Genomic DNA, 14,701 nt, shown 5'->3' on the forward strand with positions numbered 1-14,701 from the left:
CGGTATGTACAGATGATTGTCCGTCAATGACGGGCGTCAACAATAGTTTGATAGCACTGATTAAGAAGCAATGGAAGTTGCCAAATATACTCTCTATTCACTGCTTACTGTATCAAGAAAGTTTGGCATGTCAAATTTCACATATCAAATTGAAGAATGTTATGCAAACGGTTATAAGCGTTATAAATTTCATTCCTGCCCGTGAACTTAATCACCGAAAATTTAAAGAACTTCTGCAGGTATTGCAAGCTTGTTAATGTAATATAATATTTTAAGAATACATCTATCTCATCTTGCATGAAACTACTTTAAAATAAATTTCACGAACAAGATACACTGATACCAGATTTGTTTTTGGTAGTGGCTCAAAATTACTAATAATTCCATTCCTTCCCTTCACCCAACAAATGCTCCTGCCTATGTACATGAATACTGTAAGATTATGCAAGTCATGTGAATTTATTTTCACAGAGAGAATTAAACTGGAATGAATTAGTCGGATGCACTGTATGCTTTTTTTCAGTTTATTGAAATTTGATCAGCAGTATTTTATGCAGTTTTCAACACTCGTAAACATGGTGACAGTCATTCTGTGAAAGTCTGTGAATGGCACATGTCATCATTGACTCATGCTACCACAACGATTATTCCAGTAGGTTTCAACACTTTACTCCTGTGAAGACTGACTAAAAATGTAATTGTTGACAACGTGACAACTACTCGTATGTCTCCTACGAATATATCCCTCATAATCTAATAGTTGTCAAACAGGCGGACAGGCATTTAAAATTTTTTTTCGCTTTATTGCAGAATTTCAGTGTCATAAACATGGCTTATTGTTGTCAGCAACTGCACAGCAATGTTATTTGGCGAAGGAGTCACATACATCCAACAGCTGCGAGTGGTTTGTTTCCGAAAGTACTATTTCATTTTAACAGGTACTAATGTTTACAGTTTCTGAAGAACGATAAATGAAATATATCCAAATCCGGTACAGAATAAATAGTTTGCAGCTGTCGGCTGTACCTGTCTCCTTCGTCAAATGAAAAATATTCCAAGAATTGTAAGTAGGAGCGCGTAAAGTTGTTCTATCACCTTTACAGGTGCCACTTGATACAGGGGCAGATAGATTTGTCGTTGCGATGGGAAGGGACGTAATAATGGAAATGTTTTCTTGTTTGTTTCTCAGTGCTGACAAAAATGAGTGCATGTGCCTTGTACCAATTATCTGCTGTTGTATCAGTCTTAAATGAAAGTGCGTTAGATTCATGAATACGCATTATAGAGACGGTCATATGCGGTACATATTTGTTAAAAGAAATAATTAATCATTAGCTCTTAAAAGTGTGTGTGTGTGTGTGTGTGTTTTATCCTCCACTTCTCCTCCTAAACCCTCGGATCGATTTCAACCACACTGATACACATATTATTTTCAATCTGTAAAGAAATATTATGGGGTAAGCAAAAGCAACGTCATATTGGGGCGGGGGATGGTGATGTGGAGGGAGAAGGGGGAGAAGGGCATGCATACATACAGGGGGAGTGCGAAATGGACAGATAAAGGGGTGAAGAGATGGTGAGTGAGGGGAAAGTCGAGATGGACGACAGAGAGTGAGGGAAGGAAGAGACAGAATAACATAAGATTGGAATAAATACATATCTAGCCAGTGCCAGGTAAATCACCTAGTATGAAATAAAATTAAGGGTGTCGTAGTTCAGCCAAGTGAGTTGAAGAAAAATGACTTTCAAAACATGTAGAAAACAGTTGTCATTGTCTAATGTTACATAATACATTTAAGTATGAGTCCATTTGCTGTTATTAATCATCTGTTCACAAAGACAATGCAACAACTTCCGTCCGACAATTACAGTGTTACAGTTTACGGGTCATTGAGGGTGGCAACAATCTGAAACAGAGAACATTCTACACGTAGTGTTCCGAATGGTATCGACTTTAACAATAAGTGCTAGAAAGTCACTGGTAAACCTCTCGCTTCTTTACTACAGCTAGTCTATTGGAGATTCATAACACACCATTTACGTGGTTTGCCACCTGGGAACCTGCGGCCGAGGTGCCACATCATATTGTTAGTTTTGGCCCTTGAGCAAAAAAGTTTGACGAACACTGATCTAGAATGCTGCCGCTGCAACTACTGGAAAGGCTGCTGCCTCTCTCCAGGAACCAAACGTTTTTCTGGCCTCTCAACATATACCTCTCCGTTGTGGTTGCACCTCACCACCAACGGCAAGGTCCATGGTCCATGAAAGGAGAGTGGGATACGGGTGCAAAAAAGAAAGAAAAAAAGGACAGAAGTAACGTTAGCATGGAATACCTCTGTTGGCAAATACGAGTTATATCCAGAACTTCAACTGATCTATATAGATTAACTGCAATACGGGATACAAATTTAACGTATGTCGGTTTTTTCGCCTTCGCTATGGCTAGTATCCTATTTTTCAGTTGACCTATGTAGGTCAACTGAAGTATTGGATACAATTTTACAGGTGTTACTTTTTTCGCCTCTGCTACCACTAGCATCCTATTATTCAGTTGATACTAGTACTAGTGAAGACGAAAAGACCTAAACACATGAAATTTGTGTCCCATACTTCAGCTGACCTATATAGGCCAACTGAAAAATAGCATATTAATGCCAGCGAAGACGAAAAAATCGACGTACGTAACACTGGAATCCTGTACCTTAGGTGAAAAAATAACGACATACATGAAATGTGTGTCTCATTCTTCTGTTGACTTATACAGGTTAATTGAAGAATGAGATAAAATTTTTTTTCGCCTTCGATACTAATAGCATCGACTGTAAATCATCGCAGTAGTACTAGTGAGGCGAAAAAACCTGCAACGGTAAAATTTGTATCCTGTACTTCAGTTGACCTTGTAGGTCATCTGAAGAGCAGGTTACTATCTTCGTAATTCAATACCAGTGTTAGCGAAAGAGAAAAAAAGCGACAACTGAAAAATCTGTATTCTGGGAAAATCTGTGCTCTGTACTGCAGTTGACGAACCCAGTTTCCCGTCTGCTATATTCATAGCAATAGATAAATCCATACCTAAAAAAGAAAATCAAAAAGTAAAAATTGTCCATAATGAAAAACAATTCTTCTAAAATATCTCAAACTCGCTAAGAATGAACTGGAACAAAGAAATTATTTAAATTAATACAGGTGGCAAAAATCGTACAAAATATCTAGCCCTGTGTTTTAAAAACACATTCATTTATTTCAATTTATAATGATGACACCTAGCCACAGAAGATAACGGTTATTATCTATGGCTCAAAAATAAAGACATTAATATCTATGAGTAAACCATGACATCATTGGTCAAAGCCGACGTTAAAGTCCATAGATAATGCAGACCGCGCACGCACCATTCTCTTGCCGTGTTGACTTTAGAAACCAACATCTAAGTCGCAAGCTAAACTCGTTGCAGCAAACTGAATCTCTGTCATTACAAAGTGGGGCTCACAGTTTTCGTCATTTATACCGGAAGTCAAGCACACATTTTAACAATAAAATGGCTTGTATTGCTACTATTCTCTGTGTAATACTACAGTTAACTTAGTTTTTCCGAAATTCCTAATATTAATGGCATGGTTATCGTTATTACATTTGACCATTCGAAAAGTATTGACAATTCTTCTCACGAAACACAGAATTACAATTATTTGGTGATTGCCTGTTTTCATTGCACCGTCAGTCTTAATTCACCACTTTCACAGGATTATAAGACGAACTATATGTTTGACAGACAGCATTAATTTTCTGACAGTTCCTCAACAATACGTATGAAATATTTCATTACGGTTTTATAAGAAATGAAATCAGTTTATATCTATAATGTCCGTTTCTCCCATAATAAGTGTTATATTTTATGACTTCTGCTTAATACAGTACAGAAAGCAAAATAGTGGACATAATTTATTAGAAAATATAGTAGAGAATTACTGTAGTGTGTAAGATATTAACGTTCTCTCATTTCAAAACGTTAGTTTTTCACCGAGTTTTACAATTAAGGATTAACATGCATTCCAACTTTCAGCTTATGGAAATATCTCTGCGAGTGTTTTAAAGTAGTTCACTTTCACAACCGAGATTTTCGTCAGTTTACCTAATCATCAGGATATAAAACAAGGCTTATCTGAGCATATGTGAACGTCAATAGTTCTGCTTCTAGTAAAAAAGCACAACATTTGATCTGTAACGTAATGACAATCTCAGCTTCGTGCCCCGAGTCACATGACTTAGATGTTTGTTCCAAGAGTCACATGACTTAGATGTTGGTTCCAGTAAAATGACGTCATGCGCAGTCTGTGTTATCTGTGGTCTATGGCCGACGGGTTGTATTCCATTCCTCAGTTGGCTCAGGATTTTAATACTCTCACTTGTGGGAGGCATCTCTTCTGATCTTGCGTTGATACTTCCAGGTTTCCTACAGCTATCGTTATCTGGATTGGATGGAGAGTCGCCTAATTTAAAAACCCTTGTGTGTACCTCAGGCATAGTCAGCTATCTAAGTAGCAGTCTCTAATGAGTAGTGCACACCTGACCCATTTACAGGGGTTGCTTTCAACTGAAACGGCAAAGGGCCTCGAAAACAGCTGGAAAAGAGATGTAAGTTTGATTGGCAGTGTCCTCAAAACGTTTAGGAAACTATCTTTGTAATTCTGTCAAGACCACAATGTATTCTTCCAACATCTCGTTTTCTTTAACGACAGCGAACTTGGGGAACATGACTGTGTTTGTCAGAATGTGTCCCTTCTGCAAAGCGATTTTCTTTATAAACATATCCACATCAAATAAGAAAGAAGTTATCTTGCAATGTCCTACTGTGGACAGTATGCAGTCAAGTACACTTAAAATGCGCAGTCTGTAATTATTTCGGATGTTCTAATTTTCATTCCTGCACTCTTTTATCCTTCATAAATTCAAAAATAGCTGGTTTTGAATCGAAAAATCGTCCCAGACTTGCCTCTTCACTTATCTAAAGTACTTTGCAGCAATACGAGCATATAAAGTCTTCATGCTCCTCGTTCAGTTCCATTGAAAACAGTTGCAATTGATAATGGAACAATGCATGCGGTTTCAGAAATATACCTCCAATTTCTTCACGTGCTCCATGCCTGCAAATTTAGCACAAAGTGTTTCTTGATTTACAGAACAACGAATCCCATCTGCCGATCGTTGTAATTTTTTGGTCTGTAATTGTCAACTAAACATTTAAATTCTTTCTGCATGGTATTGTAATGCCATTCACGGCCAATATGGAGTATTCGTCGCTTACGCAAACTGACAATTCCCATCCTCTCTTCTGTCATTTCCATTCATGTTAAAGGATTCAAATCGACAGACTGCCTCTTTTTGTGCAAACAACCACTGGACCTGTGAACGTCCTTCATACCACCGAGCAAACAGCGAAGAGTAAACTGCGCTGACGGCACTATTGTACAGAACTCAAGAGAGTTGTGCCGATCGAAAAATGACGCTTCGAAATGCAAAATGAATGTCATGCTGTTCCGGAAACATCCGGGAAGGACCGAGCAACGCCAAATGACAGGCCAGGTCCTTGCCCTCCCGCGGCCGATACACGCTGCGCGTGTGAACTTGGCCACGCTCTGGCCTACCCTGTATAACGATAAACGAGCATATCTTTTTCATTTCCCTAAATTAATATTTATTTTAACTTCGTAGCGAACAAACTGAAACCGTGTACGAATTCTAAAGTTTCGTTAGTAACTTATCAGATCAACATTTGCCTTCAAGCCCCACACAAGTGGTATCACGAGTACCGACCAAGACCACACCCACCATCCTCATCATCGTCACAACACCATCACCACTGGGACTCGTGGTGCCATACTTTACCATACTTGATGATGACAGAAGCAAGTAGTAATTGTCTAAACGGTCAACCATGGCAGGTCACATTCTAAGCCGACCGACGCATACAATGTCTCCGTCAATGTAAGCAGCTGTCAATCAGCGATGAGCAAACTGAGTTAATATTAGTTCTAAGTGTACATCAGATTAGATACCTTGTTCTTTCCATAAACCCATAGTAAGGAGATGGAACATGAGGGAAAAGCATAACCGTATTTGAATATGTTATTAATACAAATTTAATGTTCATTTTCCGGATCTCTATTGAAGTGGTAAAAAATAATTGTTACAACCATATAAACATACCCCGTTCGAAAAAAAGGAAATGATATATTTCCTAACCTATTCTAACGAAGGATCATCAATAATCTGCGACGTATAGATTAGATTAGATTAGATTTACTTTCATTCCAATTGATCCGTAGTGAGGAGGTCCTCCAGGATGTGGAACATTTATACGGATGGAATTGCTATGATTAAGGAGTGAAGAAATCAACTGTTACACAACACTATACATTGTTGGTCGCTAATCTTTTTATTTTTGCTAGCAATTATTGAAAATATGTGTTTCTCTGAACCAAAGTTGCCTCCAGAGATTTTATATGCAAACTACCTGTTTACTGTTAGCACGGCAACATTAACAGTCTTGTGTTGAAAAGAAAAAGAAAACGGTTGACCTATGGCGAGTGTTGCCGCTTGACTGGTCTGTTTCACGTGTGTTCGAATGTACGGGCTCGTTTAAACTGAAGTATTCGAGAGATGATGATGGACTCCTTGCAGTATGAAAGACGTTAGTTGGAAAGTGGTATATCTTTCTACAAAACAGCTTCATATTGTTTCTAGGTGCTAGATAAAGGAAAGGTTTTGGCAGCGAATTGTTAACTGTCACACCAGTGAAGGAAGAATAAAATTTCACAAAAGCATACGGCAGCCACGGAATTTTTTGAGCAAAAACGAATTAGTACAGTACGTGTACATCTAGTTGTAAGTTCCAAGAGATACTTAAAGAATAACGCAAAGAATAAAGAAAGACATAAGAGAAGAGCAATTATCAAGAGCAGTTTTCTTTAGCTCATACAGTTTCAGTGGGAAATGCCAAAAAAGGGGAAAGGTAAGAAAGACGTAACTGAAGATGGGAAAGGTGAATCCGCTGAAAAGAAGAAGCATGTATCCCTTAAATCCGAGACGGAAATGGAAATGGAAGAGGACGAAGAGGAAGGCCCACCCATGGCTATTGAAGGTATCGTGCGCCTTTGCCTGCCGTTGGAAATTCAAACCGTTCTCGAATGCGTTATAGGAGAACAATGCACTCTGGACTCGCCTTGGGTGGAAGTGCGAAAAGCTGCAATCCAAGAAAACATTGGAACCCTTAAGGCGGAGTCACCGTTCTACGACAGCAGAATTGCAATTACCACTTACCCCGGAGATAGGATGTTCATCGGGTGGGATGTGTTAGAAGAAGCAGAAAACCAATTTCTACTGTGCTTGACGAAAGAGGCTCGAGAAGAGATTCTTGAAGTGTTGGAGCAAAAGAGAATAGCTGTAGAGGAGCGCTTGGGGAACGCCGTCTTGAAGAGTATCAAGGAATGGAAGTCACTCGGAACGGAAACATTCTTAGAAGAGGCTGCTATACGGGACACGAGACCAAAACTGAAGACAAAAATGTTGACAGAACGGGACGTAGACAAATCACAGGCACCCGCCGATTTTGAAGACGAAGGTGGCGACGGGGAAGACGACTTCAGTTTTAGGTTCTTCCCCAAAGAACATTTGAAGTCAAACCGTATCGCGAGGAAAAGGTACGATAACTTCTGTCAGGCGAGTCCTCCTGTGACTAACCGAGAGGCACAGACGTACACTGCCATTCCGAGACACACCTGGTCACAGTATGAGTACACAGTGGACGTAGGAGCGGGGACGTTACAAGAAGAAGTCGTAGAAAAGCTTGAAGGCTACTTGAGTTCGGTGATGGAAAATGTAGAGAGTCAACTCACTTACAACGCCGTCCTAGACTTGTACTGTGATGACTACGGCAGGATTGGCGTTGGGGCTCAAGACTACGAGGTTCGCGAGAAAGTCGTTTTCGAGGAGTACGAGAACTTCATCGATGTCCAGCACTGCAAGGAGAGGGTGGTGACGTCAGTGGCGTGGCACCCGACACTTACTGGCACAGTCGCTGTCTCCTACGCGGAGCACACACGCTTCACTTTCTACGAGAGGTCTGCGTCTAAGGGTCTGGAGCAGATGTACAGGGAGGTCAAGAATAGGTTCTATGGCAACAACCTTGTTTTGCTCTGGAGCTTCACAGACAAGTACGTTGATCTGATTTCTGCATTACTCTGTAATTTATGTAGCACAAAGTCCATATCTTTGGGTCAAGCGCAAGGTTCGATTCCATCCTTCTGCTTTGACCCATGACGTCCTATGTGACGTCATGAGTTTACGTTGAGAAGGATCTAAGCGGCCTGTTATTAAATGTTATCTGTGTTTGTCTTAGTTACTAATGATGTTTGTAAACTAATCTGTAGTTTGGGTGGAACCTGAGAGCAGACATTAAATTATCGATTTAGAAACTAGTAGCGATTACGCTTTTTTTTCGGAAATATTTGGCTGTTTCTTGCTGTATTTGTCACTATTTCTGAAGGTAAGGTTAGGCAGGAACATAAGAGCACAAGTGAAATTGTTACGAGTGAAATGATTACCTATTATAATTAACATGGTGTTTCTTACAATTATTTTTCTATTTTTATTATGTGGCAAGTTTTAGAGAGAAATAGTAATGTTAGTTTTAGTTTTGAGTTTTACAAACATTTGTCTGTTTTTTGTGAATGTGACGTCGTTGAGACACTGCGTATATGAAATCGAGGGGTCGTGTTATTGTGACTGGTGGCTCACTCTTTTGGTGAATGTTCGATTTTGTGATGTTGCTTGTACTAATGGTATAGCTGATAGGATCGAGCCTTTGGTATTTGTATCCTTTCGCTTTTGACCTGGTTTTCGTTTGCAGTGAAATTTCATTTTTTTTGCATATATTTATTTCGATTTATTTCGGAGGAATTTTTGTATTATTTTTCGATTATGTGTTTGTTTTGTGCTTGTGTGTCTGGCATCGCTATTTTCGTGTGAGTTACTTAGATCAAGCGAAAATTCGAATCCAGTTGTGTTTTTTTATTGGATTTTGTTTTATTCTGGAGGAATTTGTGTGTGTTAATCATTTTTAGATTATGACGTCGTTTTGGGGTGTGTGTGTTAGGTATCGCGGGTCAACTGAAGACCTGGATACAACCCGTCGGCTTTCATCAATGAGGTCATATGTTACTAATAGATATTGATGTCTTTACTTTAGAGCCGTAAATAATAAATCGGTTGTCTGCTGCGGATAAGGGCCATCATTGTAAGCTGAAATAAATGAGTGTATTCTTAAAAGATAGCACTAGACATTGCGTAAGATGTTTTTTCGTTTGAGTTGATTTAAATAATTGGATGTTTCCAATTCATTCGGTATTTAATTTCATTCTTAGTGAGTGTGAGATAATTTGGGAGAATAGTTTTTCATGTATAAGAATTTTTAACTTTTGATTTTCATTTGTAGGAATGAATTTATCTATTCCCATGAATATGGAAGACTTAAAGCAGGCTTTGTGCGTAGACATGATGGCAACCATTAGATATTTGCAAATGTGTGGTCTTCTTGCTGATTACATTCGATGTCGTGAGTGCGGCGAACATGTACTCATGATAAATTTGTCTGCTCGTCGTACTCACGACTTATTCATATGGAAGTGTGTAGCAAGGATCGACTATGGTGCTCAATTAGACGAGGAACATGGTTTGAGAAATCGGAGCTGGCTTTGAAGGATATAATAAAAATTGCATACTGTTGGTGTTTGAGGTATCCTGTGTTGTTGTGTGTGCATGAATGTCATGTGAGTGAGCGTACCGTTTTAGATTGGTCTTCATTTCGTAGGGAAGTTTGTGGGGAATATACAAAATATAGGGGGCCTTTGGAGGGGGCGGGGGGGGGGGGGCAGATGGTATAGCCGAAATCGACGAGTCTCATTTTGGCAAAACTAGGTACAACAAGGAGGAAACTGCGGCGGGATTATAGATATAGTGGGATGTAATTTCGGATCCTAATCGAACGAGGAAAATGTTGATGAAATTAATTGAAGATCATGTTGCAGAGGGTTCTGCAGTTTTTCCGAAGTTTCATATACGGATTTGGGGAATAGGGGTTTTCACAATCCTGTCGTCAATTATAATACTGAATTCAGATCTTCATCAACTGGGGATTGTACCAATAGTATAGAAGGTTATTGGTCAGCCATAAAATCTGTTGCAGGGAGAGAGAAACGACGCATTTCGAGACTACAGAGCCATTAAGATGAATATTCATGGAGGCGTAGAGTACCCGATACATATTGCCCGTTTTAGTGTTTCCTTAAACGTGTTGGGAAAATGCGTCCTCCAAAATTTGTTAGTTAATTTCAGGTTGGAATGGGGTGGGGGGTTAACTGATAATTAAGGTAAAGGATGAGTTTGGTCGCGATGGTAAAAATATTGATTTGGATTTTCTGGGGTTGATCTATCATTCTTCATTTGTTTTGTTAGGTAATTTTCTTCTGTGGATATTTCTTTAATTATTTTACCTCATTTCGTTGATGTGGACTCTGGGTTTATACATTTGTATGTAAGTGTGTATATGTTTTTTTACGATGTTGCGTTTCTTATGTATGTGGGTATGTGATTTTCCTTGACGTCTTTAAAGGCGAGCTTTGGTTTTCTGTGGAGTTTGCTTATGGTAAGTTTAGTCTTTTATTTTTATGTTTTACTGAATTTGTCTATTTTGATGTATTTTTTGTCGTATTATATTGTTCTGCGTTAAGTATGGATTCGTCAGCTGCAGTACGGAATACAAATTTTGCAATTGTTGTTCTTTTTTCCTTTCGTAGTATTAGTATCACTACGATTTTTTGGAATCTATACTAGCGCTACTAAAGGCGAAAAAACCGAACATACGTAAGATTCGTATCCTGTACTTCAGTCGACGTTTGCAGGTCAACTGAAGTACGGAATATTGTTGTACTATCTAGACGAAAAAAGCGACATATGTAACACTACTGTCATTTACCTATATACGTCAACTGAAGAATAGGATACTAGGATACTAATGCTAACGAGAACGGAGATATCGACGTACGTTTAATTTGTATCCCGTTCTGCAGCTAACTTGTACAGATCGACTGATGTTCGAGATATAACTTATATATATGTCAACTGAGGTATTCCATGCTAACGGTACTTCTATCCCTGTTTTCTTTATTTTTTACAAAAGCACTAGGACTCAAACAAGTGATATCCTTAACGTTACGTTCGAAATAATAATGTACTTGACATATGTCTACCATCTGTTTTCTCTCGTCTGTATTCCTTTGTTAATAAACACTCGTCTTTACTGTTAAATCTGTGTAATAAATCATCTCTGGCAAATTCCATAGAGTAAATATCTCTGGAGTGAGCATTCACATGCGCAGAACAGATTTTGTGTTGTCAACATACATTGCCGGCCTGGTCACGTGATCTCGGGACGCCGTGTGTTTGTTTGTATAGCGCCCTGTATATTTAGAATGTCACTACATCCCTAGTACAGACGGATTCTTTTCGTACGTGTCGTGGATTATTTATATATGTTGCGAAGACATTTTAACAGTATCCATTTGATACCGGTAATAAACCAGCTACGTAACTTTTAAGGGCAAGTGATATTACGTTCAGCTTCTTTGCGATAGGTGTCATAGTTCAGATGCACTCGATTTTTGGTAGGTTTTGGTATGATACCGTACTTTATAGTATTACAGAGCCTGAAGTACATTTTTGCAGTGATAGTCCTGTAAAACGACTTGACAGTACGTTAGTACTTTTGCAAGTGTCCGAAAAACACCGAATTTACCACACGTTAGCGATTATATCCCTGCTAATTCGTCCTTTTTTCTTGTATTTCTGCGTATTTATTTTCTCGTTTTTGCGACCTAAAGCACAATTTTTCTTACTGGTGGCACTTTGAGGTATTTATTTAACGCATTTGAAGTACTTGCTCCCAGTTCATTAAATAAATAGTAGACGGAGTAATCTATATACATAATTGACAAGTCACTGATAAATGCATGGAGGATAGTATTTACTGAAACAACTAACCTTTCCCTTTCCTGTTCCACTAGCAAATTTTCGAGAGGAAGCGATTGTTTGTAAGCTTTTCTACGAGCCGTAATATCTATTATATAGTCATAAAATCGTAGAAAAATAGGTGTACAGAATCAAGTCTTAATTATAATGCGTCTCGAAATTTTTAAACGTATACAGTGTCTCTTACTAAAATGAAAACTATAATTAGAGCTATATGGAATGTACCCATGAAAAGTTACTATCCCTCCTTTCACATATTTTTCTTTCCATCCGTAGCAACAACGTAATTCACCATCGCTATTACACTATCAACAAACGGTGAAACACAACAAAAACTCTTGGTATTATAAACTTCAAACGCTGCAGAAAGCACACAGGCACAGCGAAGTCCCGAGATCACGTGACAATCCTGGTTTAATGTTGACAACATGCGCAGAACGCAATGCTCAAAATGGTTCAAATGGCTCTGAGCACTATGGGACTCAACTGCTGTGGTCATCAGTCCCCTAGAACTTAGAACTACTTAAACCTAACTAACCTAAGGACATCACACACATCCATGCCCGAGGCAGGATTCGAACCTGCGACCGTAGCAGTCGCACGGTTCGGGAGTGCGCGCCTAGAACCGCGAGACCACCGCGGCCGGCGCAATGCTCACTCCAGAGATATTTACTCTATGGCAAATTCTGACGGCATTGCTCAAAGCTGAGGGGTTGTATCCCGTTGTTCAATAGTACCGATCTTCGTTTGGCCTATATAGGTCAAGAGAATCATTTGGTTACAATTTTTTGTGTACCGTACTGCACGGAGATAAAAATAGGGGGAGATGGCTTTACGTCACAAACTTGAAGCCAATGTCCACCATCTTAACTAGCCCAAAATATTAGGTCCACTCCATTCATACCCTCGTAGCTCACCTTGGCGACATTGCCTTGCGACGCCACTCTGTGTCGTATTACTAGGGCAAATACGCATTCGAGAACAGAAAAACGTTCGAAACTGCCTTCCTGACACTATGTTATTTATGTACGCTCTATAATTTTTAATATTCAGAACAGTTGTTGCGCGCGCGCGGCAGAAATAACAAGAAGCAACTGTAAACAGTAGTCTGCTAACGTTTAGGACTACTTAAAATAGCGGCAGTCCCCGCCCACTCTGGCTTCAAAACAACGTATAGCGTGTGTTTGTGGTGTCACCCACCTTCTTTTTTTACCTCCATTGTGTACTGTATATTTTTGTTCCGTTTATTTTAGAGAAATTAGTATGCATGACTTTTCGGTCTTTTGGTTGCTTTGGAATGATCTTAGCTTTATTAGACTTTTTTTTAGTTTGTCCCAGCACAAAACCCCCTATTCACGCGCTTGTCCCGTTGATATCATTTTATTAGTTTGTTGAAATACTTGCGGGTTTTTTATACTTGTTTTCGACCGTAATGTCCTATCTTGTGACCGCCATCTTGAAGAACGTAACGGCCTGTCATTGCTTTCTTTATAACTCTTGTAAACTATCCTCGTTACTCGAAATATGACATCATGGATCTTTGTTTGTACGCAAGTGCACGTAGATATTGGCAAAGCTAAGGAACAGATTTACTGATGCCAGCGCCCTAGGCCAGAAATTTTTCACCGCCCCCTCCTCCACACTTGCCCACCCCCATCTCTTATTTATTTTTGCTTTCGAAATTTTTCGTTTCCATATTCTTTTGTTGTCCTACAGAATTAAGTGTCCATATTACAGAGAATGTAATCAATAAATGTTTTGCCTTTTATACAATGTGTCCTATTTCTCTTAACCGTCACAATTTTTTGTCCAGAAGCGAAATAAATTGTTCATTATGAAAAGCAATACGTCTTTTTTAAATAGCACCCTGTACCTTTCATTCGGTGAAAGACCTGTTCAGAAACGTATCACAGTGTACCATTCACGTAACACGACGTTACTAAAAAACATCTCAAAACTGATTTTTAATTTCCGGTAATTTTCAAGAAACATTGCGCATTGAAGTCGCGATTTACCTCCGAGCGATATATGTCGAACACGCGACTCTCGAGGAGGCAAATACGGATACTGTTTTCTGCGTTGACAACGGAACGTCGTATAACATTGTTAATAGTGATGACTGAAACCGGTATATTGTCGAGTTCGAATGGTCTCACAGGGTGGAAGTTAATTCCGCGATTGTGTAGTGTAGACAGTTGTTTACAGTTTTCTTGAGAGTATTGTAACAATGACTGTCATGGGGAGAAGTGTGCGACGAACGCTAAGAGGACCGCCCCTGTTGACTTCTCTTTTCAGTTGCACTGCACAAAATGCAAGAACAGAACTTCCATGATTTGATATCTCCAAATTGACCATCGAGTGAGTGTCAGTATAATGTCGTGATGGGCAAAGAATACACGTTACAAACCACTGCGTCGGAAATGCTGTTGGCGATTACAACGGTTGTAGGGGTCTACTAAATAAAAATATGTAACTAGGGCCTCCCGTCGGGTAGACCGTTCGCCGGGTGCAAGTCTTTCGATTTGACGCCACTTCGGCGACTTGCGCGTCGATGGGGATGAAATGATAATGATTAGGACAACACAACACCCAGTCCCTGAGTGGAGAAAATCTCAGA

At 39.3% G+C, this 14,701-nt stretch overlaps 1 protein-coding gene across 1 annotated transcript in view; it reads left to right on the forward strand.

Moving 5' to 3' along the window:
• Positions 1-2,261: 2,261 nt before the first annotated feature.
• LOC126204440 (dynein axonemal intermediate chain 3-like) overlaps positions 2,262-14,701 on the forward strand; it is a gene marked incomplete at its 3' end in the record, with an annotated part of 162,842 nt that continues 150,402 nt past the window's right edge. The window contains exons 1-2 of the mRNA XM_049938862.1: positions 2,262-2,312; positions 6,988-8,213. Of these exons, the coding sequence (XP_049794819.1) occupies positions 2,262-2,312; positions 6,988-8,213 (1,277 nt within the window). The remainder of the gene's footprint in view (positions 2,313-6,987; positions 8,214-14,701) is intronic.

The sequence above is a fragment of the Schistocerca nitens genome, chromosome 1 (assembly GCF_023898315.1).
Source record: "Schistocerca nitens isolate TAMUIC-IGC-003100 chromosome 1, iqSchNite1.1, whole genome shotgun sequence".
Taxonomy (NCBI): Eukaryota; Metazoa; Arthropoda; class Insecta; order Orthoptera; family Acrididae; genus Schistocerca; species Schistocerca nitens.